Source organism: Sinohyriopsis cumingii, chromosome 16 (genome assembly GCF_028554795.1).
Source record: "Sinohyriopsis cumingii isolate HCF-2022 chromosome 16, ASM2855479v2, whole genome shotgun sequence".
Taxonomy (NCBI): domain Eukaryota; kingdom Metazoa; phylum Mollusca; class Bivalvia; order Unionida; family Unionidae; genus Sinohyriopsis; species Sinohyriopsis cumingii.
This window is the reverse complement of record NC_142976.1, coordinates 65644194-65659528: the sequence shown is the minus strand read 5'-3', so window position 1 is coordinate 65659528 and position 15335 is coordinate 65644194. Positions and strand designations below refer to the sequence as shown.

Below are 15335 nucleotides of genomic sequence, written 5' to 3'. Positions count from 1 at the left end.
ACCTTTTTGGAGAGACCACGTCTTTAGTGACCATTTTTGTTGGCAGAAGTGGTGGTCTCACAAGAAAGGGTTTTACTGTACTCAATTTATTAATTCTTATTCAGAACTTATATATATATATATATATCAGGTATCGTCCTGGGCTTCGCCAATGTCGCAAATTGCGATTTATTTTTCCTTATTGGCGACAAAAATATCCCATCTGGCGATTTTTTTTGGCGACAGACTTTTTGGTTATTTAATTTGTGTATACAATCATGGGTTTTGACTGGATAAATTAAAAGGAGAATGAAAGGAAGCCACAAACTTGACTAAGCAATGCATTGGAATCAATCTGTTACACAAACAATCCTTTGTTCGTATTGACAACCCCATCTTTAGAGTGCATTGTTACATCATAATCTGCTTATGCTGACATCTGGGCTGAGTACTGTATGCTGTGATACAGTCAATCATGCTACCAAACTATACCTACAACTGACCGACTTCTGAAGACGTGAATAGAACAGATACAATTAATTGAATGGCTAATCCTTCTGTTGTTGTTTTTTTTTTTTTACATATACCAATGCAATAGTTTTGCTAAACCTTCATAGAAAACTGATAACCTTTGAAGTACCGACTGTTGCGTATAAATACAAAGCAAATGGAAAAGATCTCAATCACAATTATATCTGTCGCCAGTGCAGCATTTTACTCATTGATCTTTTCCTTTTGCCATCAATCCATGTTATGGCTGCAGAGACTTAAACTCCGCAACAAGAAATAGCAAAAAAAAAAAAAACAGTTTTGCATAATTAATAATAATTATTTATTTAACAAAATACAGGAGTGAAAGAATCCCTAAATTGGGTGTGAATTTATGCTTATATATACGGTCCAATATTGCCAGGTGTTGACTCGTGTAAGTTTCATTCGTGGGAATGGAGATCCTAGTTTGCTTGTCGAGAAATTTTATACAGCATTCAGTGATCATTCTTGGGATTTAGGAATCAATTCACTTCAAGCTTTGTGAAGCTAGCCATGAGGGGGGTGGGGGCTGCCGAGAGACTACTGGTGTCACCTGTCAGCACTGTAGACTGTGAACGTGGATTCAGTAAGATGAACCTCATAAAAACTGACATCAGAAATAAACTCTGCATTTCATCTCTCGAGAATTTAATGAGAATCAGCATGTACAGATGTGAAAAATTAGACTTTGAAACTGCATTCAACAAGTTGGCAGCCCTAAAATCGCGACGGATCTTCATATAACACTTTGTAACATTTTGTTAATGCTTATTGTAATTAGAGTATTAACTAACCCATCTTTTGTAATTTTCATTGCCTGTTACATTAATAGACTAAATTAACACTTCCAAAAATGTACACTACTTGTTCTGGCGACACTTTTTGAAAATTGGCGACAAAATATTGAGGTTGGCGATTTTTTTGGCTACAGCTTTTTAAAAGCCAGGACCATCCCTGATATATATATATATATATATATATATATATATATATATATATATATATATATATATATATACACACACATGCACACACACACACATATATATACACACACACACACACGTGTGTGTATATACACACACATTAAAAATAACATGGCATTTAAAGCATTGGTATAAAGCAAATTGATATCCTATTGGTATATCAAATTGTGATCTGCCCATGGTGCAGTAATACAAATATATAAACATTCAGCTGCAGGCCTACAGATCAGTGATGAATTTCTAATCATTCATTAATCATAATTTACATGAAAATAACGATAAAAGGTATTAATAGTCCCTGTTTTCTAAATGAAATTAAAATGGTACACAATTTCATCGGAATCCTTTCTTTTTTCCATTCCCCTCTACCCTCTTATGCATAAGGGACAAGATAAGCAAAAATCTGGAGAGAGAGAGAAAAACCTATTGCACTGGACGAAAACATTAAAACTGAACTTGTACCAGGTAATCTACAGTAATCTGGTTTGTTGTAAAGGTATGTTTACACTTTCCTTGGGATCTATCTACAGTGTTCATATTATCAATGATACATAGTTGCAGTAGCCAGTCAGCACAAGGTCTATATGTTAAATTTGTTGGTTATGAGGCACATGTACTGTATTTAATGCTTTGTTGTTGTTTCTTAAACCTATTATAATGTTCTAAATATTGATTATTAATTATTAGATATAAAAATGTCCAAATGGTCGCCCCCTCTCCCCCTTTATAGTAGCTAGATACAGGCAAAAATCCATGAAAATACGAGCCTTGGGGATTTTCGCTTCTGTCATACGACAATGTCTCTAGACCTATGAAAGATGGTAGAGTTCAACCAAACCGTCCAAAGGAGAAGAGAGAGAATTTTGTAGTCTTTAGAAATGCTAATTAAAGCAGAATGATTACTTGGATGAACTGTCTGTATATTAAAATAATTTAATTACCTCTTGTTGGCTTGTCATTTCGTTTAGTTTCTATTCCACGCTAATTACCATACACCAGTACATGAATGCCTGACTGTTCAGGTTCAGTGTACAAGAGGCTAACTGTTTTTTTATAGTGCACTACTTTCTTCATAAAAACCACATTTCGTGTTTAAATCATGAGTGTGTTACATTGATTTAATAAATGTGAATAAAAATAGAAACTCAAAAAGAAAACAGTTAATTTATCAATTTTTCTTAATGTAATTGTGAACAACAAGAAAAATGGTATAACTACAATTTGTTGCCAACACAGTCGCATGGATGTGAGTAATTCATTCACTTGGTCAATACACAGTTGCCTGGAACATATCATAACTCCATTCAAAGTGCAAATACATGTATTTGTATGTGATATAAATAAAATATATGTATGTACAATATATCATTTTAATGAAACATTCATCTTGTATATCATTGATACCTGTACATACTATACAAGAATATTTACCCACTGTATTTCTGAACATACTGTGATATGTACCAGAGTATACTGCATTTGTATGTAAAGACCAACAATTTTAATTTTTAGGGCAGGGGCCTTGTGATTTTAAAAATAAATTCCAGCATTCATATAGCTGGAAAACAAATTTCTTGCGCTGATTCATTGCAAACTAACATCATATTGTATCCACTCTATTGTTTTAAATTTAAATTTTATAAATAAAGTATCATGGCTTAAGAAAATCTCACCCCACCATAACCACCCCCAGTTAAATAATCGTTACCACATACTGTTAAACTCCTCAAAACTGAACCATCAGGATACCTGAATTCCCTCAAGACTAAATTTTTTTTTAGTCCTGATATTTTTCTTCTTTAATATCATCATCTTTTTACACAGTAAACTGGAACCCCTCAACTCTAAACACTGGAACAATTTTTGATCCCAAATTTGAATTTTATGCCTAAAACTACACATAAAATTAAAATTGAAACTGAATTGAAACTTGGAAATATATATTAGCTGCTAAATTCCTGACACACTCTGGAACAGTATAATTATGGTTAACAGGTCCTGTCTGAGCCTGATCTACAAGACAAAGACCCAGAAACATGTGGTTAAAACAAAACTTGACACACTGCACAACACAGGTTAATGCTGACAGTAGGCTAATCTGAAGTCTTTGCACCATACAAAAGAGTTGACTTTTAAGGCTGATAATGTTTGTTATGGATAACTACCAGTAAATCCTTATAGGTAAGCCAATAATGAAAGACTGTGTTTATCTGCTGATTATCTAACTGTGATTGATGCTATTCGATCAATAGAACGTTGTTTGCTTGTTTTATTTAAGTTAAATATTAGTGCTTTATTAACCAGCCATGTGGCTTCGCTTTTGATGACCGGAGACCGACAATGCATTATTTCAAATGTCAGATTCAGTCAGATTGTTTTCAGTAGAGAAATTTTGTCATTGAAAGGAGGGATTTCAAAAAAACATAAATCCTCCAAAGAGATGATAACAGTGGTGTTTGCATGCAATGCTGTGGGTGAGAAATTGAAACCACTCGTAATCAGCAGTATTTCTCGAAAACCCCCGCTGCTTTAAGGACATTTATAAATTTGGCAATGATGTACTAGCTAACTGGAAATCATGAATAACTACACAGATATTAACTAAATGGATAAATGATGTTGTTGTTGTTGGGCTTAACAGCATTTTTCAGCACACGATAGGCTATGCATGGCGGCCAGTATTAATGGTGGAGGAAGAACCCCGGGAAACCCTGGAAAGAACCACCGACCCACGAGAAACTACCGGCAAGCTTTCTCACATACCCACACTGGCTGAATCCAAGACTTGAACTGGTACAGAGGTGAGATGGCAGTGATCCGTAACGGAGAGCGCTTTAGACCACTCGGCCACTGATAAATGATGTAAAGAAACAGATGAGTTGGCAGGAGAGACAAATCGTTATGGTCTTCGACAATGATACATCACATGGAACTGATCTATGTTCGAGTCATGTGATGTTGATATTCCTACTAGCTAACATAACATCAAATTTCTTTTGACGAGGACTGTATTTCTATGTGGAGCAACTGTATTTATTCATGTGAAAGGATACAAGGTTTGTTAGGAATGCATCTCATTGAGTTAATTCTTCATTAAATGCATGTATTTAAAATAAAAAATGTTTTTTTAAAAAATGCATTTTCTTTATCTCTTTCTATCACTCTTGCTCGTCATATATATATATATATATATATATATATATATATATATATATATATATATATACACACACACACACACACACACACACCATTAAAACCCATTATAACACCATGCTCAGAGTCCAAAGAATAACATCATGATATAAGCAGGATCACATTAACAAATTTTTCAAAAAACTTACCAATAGAAAAGGTTCCTTGACATTTCAATGTCATCAGTTTTTACTAACTTCTTGATCATATATCATTTGTTTTGTTTGCCATGTTTCATCACACATCAAATATACTTCAGTTTTGAATTGTATGCATGCCAATATGGTGATAACGGTGCACGGTGAATGTTAAGGCAACATTAAATGCAGTGCTGGGATTAAAAGTCTGCGAGCGTGTATTTAGGATCTTAAAAAGCGAGGTCACCTTAGATAAAAATTTAGGAGCCATGCTATATATATGTAGAAAGCCACATGATACTTCAAAGCGATTAATATCTTCATATAAAAGTAATATTAATATTAAAAGGTTCTTCTTACACATAGAATAAACTTATTGGAAGTGAACATTTATAGTTCACGATTCTTAAGCATGAAATGTGAGTGGGGTAATGTTGGCACACACATTGCAAAATCATTCAAAAACTTCACTTAAATCTTGGTACAAAAAGTGTTTGGCATTTAGAATCATTCTCTTTGCATTAACACCATTTGCCCATTGTGGCATAATATTTTCCTTATCTTTCCAGCATCAAATTTTTCCAGCAAGAACTCTCAGGCTCAGTTGTCATTGAGTTGAATAAACTTTTACTTTTTCCTAAAGTAAGAATTTTGCCTTTCTGTGATGATTAGTTTTGTGACAATTTATTCTTATGTTACTAATTGCACAGCAATTTAATCATGCAAATGAAACTTTAAAAGACTAGATGTAATGCCTTGCTGATAAAGGAAGTGATACATGTACAGTCACATGATTTTGCAGTCTTCATCTGGTACTGTGTTTTGTTCAAGGTTAATTTCTCTTTGTGTGAATCCACCAAAGCTGTATTTAGTCAGTGTTGACCATATTATGAACTTGACAGTTGTAATCATAAAGAGAAGAACTCTACAGCTGTTTGAGGCCCTAAACTCTATCACAGCATAATTCAGCCCATACCCTGTAAATGTCAGCATTTGTAGATAATGATGTAATGTTAATCAAAGTGGTACATGTTGTAGTGTACTTGAGCCAACACTTCTCTCAGTAATGAAAACTTGATGTCGTGGAACAGACATGGGTAGAGATAACCAGATTATTTACCTTACTATATGAATTAAATATTAAGTTTTGGACATGTATTAGATAAAATGGGCCATATAAGAGAGGAACCATTGTGTGCGTGTGTGTGAAGAAAGAGAAGTTTGTTAAAGTGGGACTTCATTATTCTATATTAGAGCTAGTTTTTCAAACTACATAACACATTATGAGGTGTATATTAAATAAAACAGCTCTCAGTAGCACTTCATTTCCTTGTGTCCATGAAATTGTCTCTATGCTAATGCTTAATATATGCTAGTTTGTTACACAAATTTAGAGAGAAGGAAAGAAATTTGGCCTATTGGTCTCATCCTATTTTAAAGCACTGCATGTCCGACAACATCACATGGGAATGCATTGTCCAATCTCACTAGAAAACCTGATCATAAGAAGAGACTGTCTTATAATATCATAAGAGAATGCATTGCCCAGTCTCACTTGTAAACCTAATCATCAGAATAGACTGTCCTGTAATATCATATGAGAATGCGTTGGCCAGTCTCACTTGTAAACCTAATCATCAGAATAGACTGTCCTGTAATATCATATGAGAATGCATTGGCCAGTCTCACTTGAAAACCTAATCATAAGAAGAGACTGTCCTGTAACATCATATGAGAATACATTGCCCAGTCTCACTTGTAAACCTAATCACCAGAAGAGACTGTCCTATAATATCATATGAGAATGCATTGCCCAGTCTCACTTGAAGACCAGGGGCCCCGAGTGGTCTAAAGCACTCACCGTTTTGGATGACTGCCATCTCACCTCTGTCTGCATGGGTTCGAGTCCAAGGCTCGGCTAGCGTGGGTATATGGGAAAGCCTGCCAGTAGCTTTTCATGGGTCGGTGATTCTTCCCTGGGTTTTCCAGGGTTCTTCCTCCACCAGTTATACTGGCCGCCATGTATAGCCTATCTTGTGCTGAAAAATGGCGTTAAACCCTAGAACAACAACACCTGAAGACCTAATGATCAGAAGAGACTGTCCTATAATATCGTACGAGAATGCATTGCCCAGTCTCACTTGAAAACCTAATCATAAGAGACTGTCCTGTAACATCATATGAGAATACATTGCCCAGTCTCACTTGAAGACCTAATCATCAGAGACTGTCCTATAACATATGAGAATACATTACCCAGTCTCATTTGAAGACCTAATTATCAGAAGAGACTGTCCTATAATATCATACAAGAATGCATTGCCCAGTCTCACTTGAAAACCTAATCATAAGAAGAGACTTGTCCTGTAACATCATATGAGAATACATTGCCCAGTCTCACTTGAAGACCTAATCATCAGAAGAGACTGTCTTATAATATATGAGAATGCATTGCCCAGTCTCACTTGAAAACCTAATCATAAGAGACTGTCCTATAACATCATATAAAAATACATTGCCTAGTCTCACTTGAAGACCTAATCATCAGAAGAGACTGTCCTATAATATCATACAAGAATGCATTGCCCAGTCTCACTTGTAAACCTAATCATCTGAAGTTACAACAGTATAAACAACAACTGGGTGTCAGATGATCTGAAAACTATTGTACAAAGTTTATACAAACAACAATAAAACTATAACCATGATTAACAGTTATGTTGACTGCCAACGTCGCCATCTGGAATATTTTTCTATCGTGGCCACTCCTAAATAGTCAGACTAACATGGCATTATCACTGTAAGATGGTATGAAATGAAAGTGGTCAATCCTATAACCTATTTTAACAATGAAAATGTTTAATATCAATGACCTCGTGTGATAAAGTATTCTGTAGTCACTGTCAGTGCAAGGCAATTATCATAAATGCATATTTTATACTTTTTTTACAGAAATGATGAGAACTACTGACCATAACTCTCAGCTGCTTTTCTTCCACAATTTGATGGCATGCACAAAGCTTGAGCAAAAAATTTGAAATGCACATGCATTCAGTTGTGTATATAGTTTTCCATCTTAGTCTTGATATGTTAAACGCAATAAAAGCACAAATTACTCAAGTTGATAGCTTATTTGTTTTTTGTGTTTGGCTGTCATGTGGTTATTATTCAATTAGTGAACAAAATATGAATCTTTGCATAACCTCATAACATCTACAAAATCTGCAACAAAAGAAGGACTCATCCTAAAGACATTTGATTCTTGCCATTAAACTGGGATTAATCTGCATATAAAAGTTAGGTTTCATGTTTCACTTCTGTTGCAGTTTAATAAAGAATTTACATAATTATACAGAAATATACAACAATACTGAAATAAAACTTTGTAAAACTGACCCAAATGTTTTATTTGCAATAAATTAAGACATAATATGTGCAAAAAGATCATTAAAATATATAAATACAGTCATTCATTACTTCATTAAATAAATTAAAATGCATATAAAATAATTTAAGATTTGGATGCCATTAGAGAGTATAAAACACATTTAGTTTTAATTGCATTAAAATCATGGCATAACAGGAGTTGATAAATACTTTGTATACTGTGAAAATACTGACACAGGAAAACACTATATACATACAAGTATGGACATAAGAGAATTTGTGTTTTGGATTTAAAAAGCTGTTAATTAAAATGGTTAATTCTGAAGGTTTAAAAAAAATGCAGGTTCACTTGGCAACTGCAGTTAATATTTCCAAGGCAAAATTAATATTTCCAACATGTTTGTACCTTGGACAAGTGGATTTCAAAAATGGCAAACCACCCATGTCACATAAAAAAACCTGTAGAAAACAGTATTTTACCTACACTCATGTGCTGATATATCTCTGCCCCTTGCATTTAACCCGCAAAAGCATAAACTCAAAAGTGATAATCTATTTTTTACCATACTTATATGCACAGATTAGATACCAATATACAGTATAATAGAACTACCATACATTGTAGGGAACAATTTTTTTCAAAAGCTGTATTATTCAGTATATTGAAATATATAACTTAAAAACAATATAATCATATTTTTCTTCCCAGCTTGAAAATCCAATGAACTTCTAAAAACTAAAATTCAAATCTTGTCAAATGGAAAGAAGAAAAAAGTCAGGTAACAGTTTAAGAACAATAGGCCTTACTCTTTTTTTGTTCCTTTTGATTCAGCATTTTTAAAACAATAATGTTAAATAGTGAACAGGGTTTTTGGAACCAGACTAGTATCTTTCAGGTGCCACTCATCCATGGGATGAATACATTAAAATAAAAAATCCAACCCTGCATCTACCTGTTGCACAGCATAATCATTTTCTTGTTCTAATAATTTTTTTCTCAAAGTTTGGATATAAATTACTTTGACAGTTAGAGCCAGTATAATAAAATGGATATTTTCCTGTGTTGATGCATAACTACATCAGTAAAGAACATTCTTAGTTTTGTTAATGTGTATTTTTGGACCTTAGGACCCCAGGTATAAATAAAACTCAGAGAATTTTATGTCGCTAGACAGTAAAAAGATTGGGAAATGAACTGAGTATCAGTTTTCACATATATATATATATATATATATATATATATATATATATATATATATATATATATATTATAGACACCACAATCACTGTACAGTAAAATTTCCAACAAAGGTATTTTAAATAAATATATTAAATTTCATATACTGCATGTAGAAAGTCATGGCAGTGATATTATGGAGACATGTGATCTTACCTAGACATCTAATCTTACTACATGTATATATCACACTAGCTTGAAGAATAAATAGGCTGTATAAATAATTACCTTCATTATGAACAATATATTTTGATAAGTTTTTGGCACTTTAAAAAAAAAATCCTGTTGACTCTTAAGAATGTCCTCATGATCCTGATTCGAGTCACAACTGGGGTGGGTGGGAATCACTGGTATATAAATAATATTTAACTAGGTCTCTGTTTGCAGTTGGACCCAGTCTACAAGTGAATACAGGTATATACAGTGTATCACATTGGTCCTAAATAATATTCACCCGTGTGTGAACAGCATAGACCTGGATCTGCAGTGAATAATGTTTATACGGTAAAAGTCGGCTCTATACCCTCAATCAAAATCAATATATTTGTGACAGTACAAGATTTGATGCCACTCATATCGCAATATGCTCTATCCAATCTGAGTACCTTAGATAATTATATAATTTCAAAACAGTACTGACACTTGAAATATATGTCAATTTATTGAATGGTCCGAAACTGACCTTTTTCATATTGTACGAGTTTTCTTTAAAAGAAATTCATCTAGTTTTGATAATAAAATACATGTTACATTTAATTTTATACATATGTTTAAAAGCAATACTCCAGGCATACTGAAATGTGAATATCATCATATGTTGTTTATATTATAATAAAGTGCAGATTTGCATTAGAGTATGTATTGCGTGGACATCTACATATCATGATACCAGTGTTAAATCAAGTCCCAAAACACATGCAGGTATTTAAATCCTCATACAAAGCTGAGAAATGTTACTATGTATACAAGGATATCATTGTTTACAAGTTTTTTTAATATGCTGGCATGCTTGAGGTGACACAACACTAGTGCCTTGGCCTGAATAAAACGGCAAACACACAAGACTCATGGACTGCAATACATTTGGTCCTATTTGACCAGATGACAAGGCCCTTTTGAAGATTCCATGTTGTTGTTGTGGGCTTAACATCTTTATTTTCAGCACATGTTAGGCTGTATATGGTGACTAGTATAACTGGTAGCGGAAGAACCACCAACTCATGGGAAGCTACTGGCAAGCGTTCTCACATGGCCTGAGCCAGAGAGTTGATCCCACACGGACATAGGTGAGATGGTAGCGATCGGTAATGGCGAGGGCTTTAGACAACTCCACCATCTAAGGCCCCAAAGATTCCAATTAAAGTTTGAACTGCCAACGGAAGGACAAGTTAGATGTTTGTGAGCCGAAATCCAGTCATATTGTTTAAGTGTTCACTTGTCTCATTCATAAGTTGTTAAATTTAAGTGTTTCACTTTGTAGTTATATGGTGTTAAAATCAGATTATTTAATGTCTAATTATTAATTAAATTCCAAGTAGTAGCTTTTCTTGGAATTTGAACAAAGACAACAAGAAGAAAAAAACAATAGAGCTGTGTTTGTGGTTACATCAATGCACCAGGGGCCGAGTGGTCCAAAGCGCTCTCCGTTACGGATCACTGCCATCTCACCTCTGTCTGCATAGCCCATGTATAGCCTATCATGTGCTGAAAAATGGCGTTAAATCCTACAACAACAACTACATCAATGCACCACCAAAATGCCTAGAAAACTGACATAAACACAAAACCTAACCAAGGTGTGATAAATGGTCATAAGTACAAAACCTAACCAAGGTGTGACAATGGACATAAGTACAAAACCTAACCAAGGTGTGACAATGGAGATAAATTCAAAACCTAATCAAGGTGTGACAAATGAACATAAATACAAAACCTAATCAAGGTGTGACAAATGAACAGAAGTACAAAACCTAATGAAGATGTCACAAATGGACAAAATATGAAACCTAACCAAGGTGTGACAAATGAACATAAACTGGCTGACACAGTTAACATTATAGAGCGTCTTGATTTTTAATGGGATGTAATGGTTAGGTGCAACTTTTGAAGAATCAATGGCATGAGGTACTTGAAGCCAATATTAGGCCAGGCATAGCATTTGTAAAAGGTAAAATAGGATTGTACTTTAAAACTTTACAAAGAGTATATATATATATATATATATATATATATATATATATATATATATATATATATATATATATATATAGCACAATGTTTAAAAGTTTTGAAACCTCAAATAAATAAGAAATTGTGTATACACAAGTTAAAAAATTCCTTAACAGCAATCATCTAATCATGAGTGATCATCACATACTAATCACGCTTTAGATCCAAATAGTTTTTTAGCAGTTGTGGCAGTGGCAGTTTAGCAATTGAGAGAGGTAAGCTTTGGGGACTTCCAAGGATACATTCCCTGATTAAACATCTGCAAAGATGCTTTAGGGAAATGGGGTCAGATTCACATCGGATGCCCAAAGTTGCTGCAAGCTCTGGATGTAAACTGTATTTCTTTGGTTCACCCCCTCTTATATTCCTTTCCTGACTGTATCTAATTTCCTTCTCATCTTCATCCTCGTTACAAAAGACTGTGTTTAGACGAGTGCTAGTAGAGAAAGGAATCTTGCGCATTGCACGTCGGAAGCAACCCAGACACTTTTTTACTTTGCTGTCCTCAAAAGTGAGGACTCTTTTAATGTCCTCACTAAATCCTGTATTTCGGAACAAGTACAGACTGTTCATATCATTGACTAACTGCTCCATCGGATCAAGTTTTGTGTCTACGCCACTTGGAAATGTAGCACCATATCGCAACAGTAACAAAACTAGGTTAGGATCCCGTTTGACGGTTGCTGCTAAAAGGGGTGTGTACTTTCCTTCGTTGTCAACCGGCAGGTTTAGTAGCATGTGAGGACGATTATCTTCACCAAAGTCGTCTAGCTGCATTAGGCTAATATGATGCAAATAATATTCACACGCCTCTAAATTCCTTTGTGACAAGGAAGATTCCGCACAACGGGGGTACAAGATGTTTACATCAGCATGCATCGCAAGCGATTCGAGAGTCACGTGACCAGTAAGGACGATGCTAAATATAGACTGAAAATTTCCCTCACACTTATAAATTTCTTTTAATAGAATCGATACAGGAAGCAACCGACTTTCTTGAATCCGCTCTTCGAAGCAAAATCGGAGCAGTTTATACAAATACATGTGAAGTCTGTGCGGACACGCTCTTCCAATTAAATCTTTTCTTATCCTTTCCGCACTATGCAGCGATACTATTTGATGGAAATACGATATTAATTCCGGTGGCTTCTTCCTTTGTTGTGGGAGTCGGCAATGCACAGCTGTTGTCAGATGCATCTTTCCCGAGCGCCGTAAGCACTGCATGTCTATTTTCTGAATAAATTTAATTCTACGTGAATTATGATAAGTGTGGTGCCGATTCTCTGCTTGCAACATTCGTTGTTAACGATTTTTCCTGACTGACTTATCACCGACCTTGATCTTCTCGTTATCTCTCGCTACAGTTCCAGAACACGGAAAATATGTCTCTTTCAGTAGTCCAGATCTTCAGAATCTATACAGTTTGGACAATTTCATGTCGGTTTATTCATATTACTTGCCTTTTATGTGACTTTGCCCCAAACTACCAGCCCAATACCTTCCAGCCTGGACTCGTCGAAACGTCAATAAATGCGCACATACATGTAAGTACATATCACGTCAGCAAAAGCAAGATCACGTGACTAGGAAGGCCTTTTTCATGTCCCAACACGATACCAGTTAGGTTAGAGGTTAGCTGTAACATTGTTTTAGTTAAAGACTATACTTTAAATGTATCCCAATCAAACATTAACTTCTTACATTTCAATGAAATTTTCATTCATGAAACAATCTGATTTTTAAAATAGATTTTATATACGACTGATAGCGATAAATCTTCAGCGAAAAGATTTCGACCCACTGAGAAATGTGATCTCAGATGAAAAGTGTACAAATGGGGGAAAATGCTTTATTATTATAGAAGAAATGGTTTATGTGTGTGAAGTCTAAAATTATAGGTTTTATTATTGTACCACCCATACAGACGTAGTTGAGTATCTTAAAGAATGATCAGCGGTACATTTTGAAAAATATTTTTAAATATTGAACTTTCACTTTCACAATAATTTGTTCTAAAGATTAAAGTGAATTTTAGTCAAGTACTCTTTTATATTTTGAATATTTTTTCTTTTTCTCTTAATGATGAAATAGTGAAGCAGCGTGGTTCGTAAAATATATACCATAATCACCCCACCCCCTCATGCCCTTGATCCTTACGAGCATTGAAATCGATGCAGTTCAGCAAGTGCCCTCATTTGCATATCAAAAGGAACGGCTGATATTTTCTGGTGAGATAAATAGTTCCCATCACTGAGAGCCTTCGTCCCAGATTTGTATCAAAGTACCTGAACACTAATCTAAAAAGTAAATTTAAGTAATGTTCCTCGGTATATGGCATTAAATGTTTTATTTTATTAGACAACATTTGGTACCCTATGTGTTTTGTTTGTAGTGGAGAGTCTAATAATAATAATATAATAATATATTAGCAACAAAATCCATAATGATTTATACGAATTTGAAGAGATTAATACATGTGTATTTCCTAATGTGACATTGCCAAGATAAAGGTAGATATACACAGTATTTGTTTTGAAAAGGTGATATCATAGAGCTGATTAGTGAAAGTAACGTGTTTGTGTGAGAGACAGACGTACAGACTCCGTATGATATCTATACTCTTGGAGATAATTTAACTACCACCTTTCCAAATAGCACAGAAGTCTACAAACGAGCTGTGCATCGCTTGCTTGATCGCGATACTATCCACATCTCGATACCTGGGTGGCGATACAATCCATATAGCGATACTTGGGCGGCGATACAATACATATTGCGATACAGAACTGACTCCTAACTTCTTTATCTTTGCATGTAATGCGCGTTCCATTGTACTGAGGTTATTAGCGTGTGGCAAGGTTATAATTGCTACTCGTCTCTGTGTGTGTGTGTGTGTGTGTGTGTGTGCGTGTGTGATTACGATTTTGCATATGGTTTTGCTACTAACAAAATACTGCCTGTGTCAATACTTTACGCATGAAACCCAAATTATTTCCAGATGAGAACCTATAATAACCGTCGGGTTTTACATTCAAAATTTCGTGTACCACTTTAGCCTTATCAATGAATAATGCTTTTGGAAGATACTTTATCATATTGACATTTGATGTATAAATTATCTTTTGTTATGTATATTTAATTTGTATTATGTGCTTAACTTTTGTCCATGGCTGTAAGTTGTAAAACAAGAAACATGTTTACATAGTTAAATTTTGTCCATGACTGTAAGTTGTTAACATGTTTACGTTGCAATAGTTCAGTGTCAGTCTTGTTTACAGTTAGACTAGGTTTTCAGTTGAACATCTTCACATTCTGGTACGATATCGGTCAAGTGCAAATGTGTATAAATAGGGATTTGATAAACAATTCCAGTTCTGTGGGAATCCATGTTCTGAGTTTGCAGTTTGTGTCAGATATAATTGGAGAGGAATTATTTGTGAAAATATTAATTGGAATTACGAAAGTGCTCACTGACCTTAGACTGACACACTACTTTGGGATTAGTGTGAACTCATTCAAAGACATTTTAGATTACATCGTTGTGTTATATCAGGACATTAAAGATTATTGGATATCATTCTGAATGTTCTATGTTTCGGAACGTTTGATTGGACATTTAGGACTATTTGTGATTTTGATTCACAATACTATAAG

General features: G+C 34.5%; 2 protein-coding genes across 2 annotated transcripts in view; one reads left to right on the top strand and one right to left on the bottom strand.

Annotated features, from left to right (window-relative positions):
* The window catches only part of LOC149780607 (pseudouridylate synthase RPUSD2-like), a 56771-nt gene extending 48823 nt beyond the window's left edge, over positions 1 to 7948 (top strand). The window contains exon 12 of the mRNA XM_089937729.1: positions 7781 to 7948. The gene's annotated coding sequence lies outside the window, so the exon portion shown is untranslated. The remainder of the gene's footprint in view (positions 1 to 7780) is intronic.
* Positions 7949 to 8204: 256 nt separating this feature from the next.
* On the bottom strand, positions 8205 to 13246 carry LOC149780606 (uncharacterized). The gene has a single exon (XM_089937727.1). It carries the CDS (start codon positions 12975 to 12977, stop codon positions 11829 to 11831), a length of 1149 nt encoding a protein of 382 aa, XP_089793853.1. The 5' UTR covers positions 12978 to 13246; the 3' UTR covers positions 8205 to 11828.
* Between the last annotated feature and the right edge of the window lie 2089 nt (positions 13247 to 15335).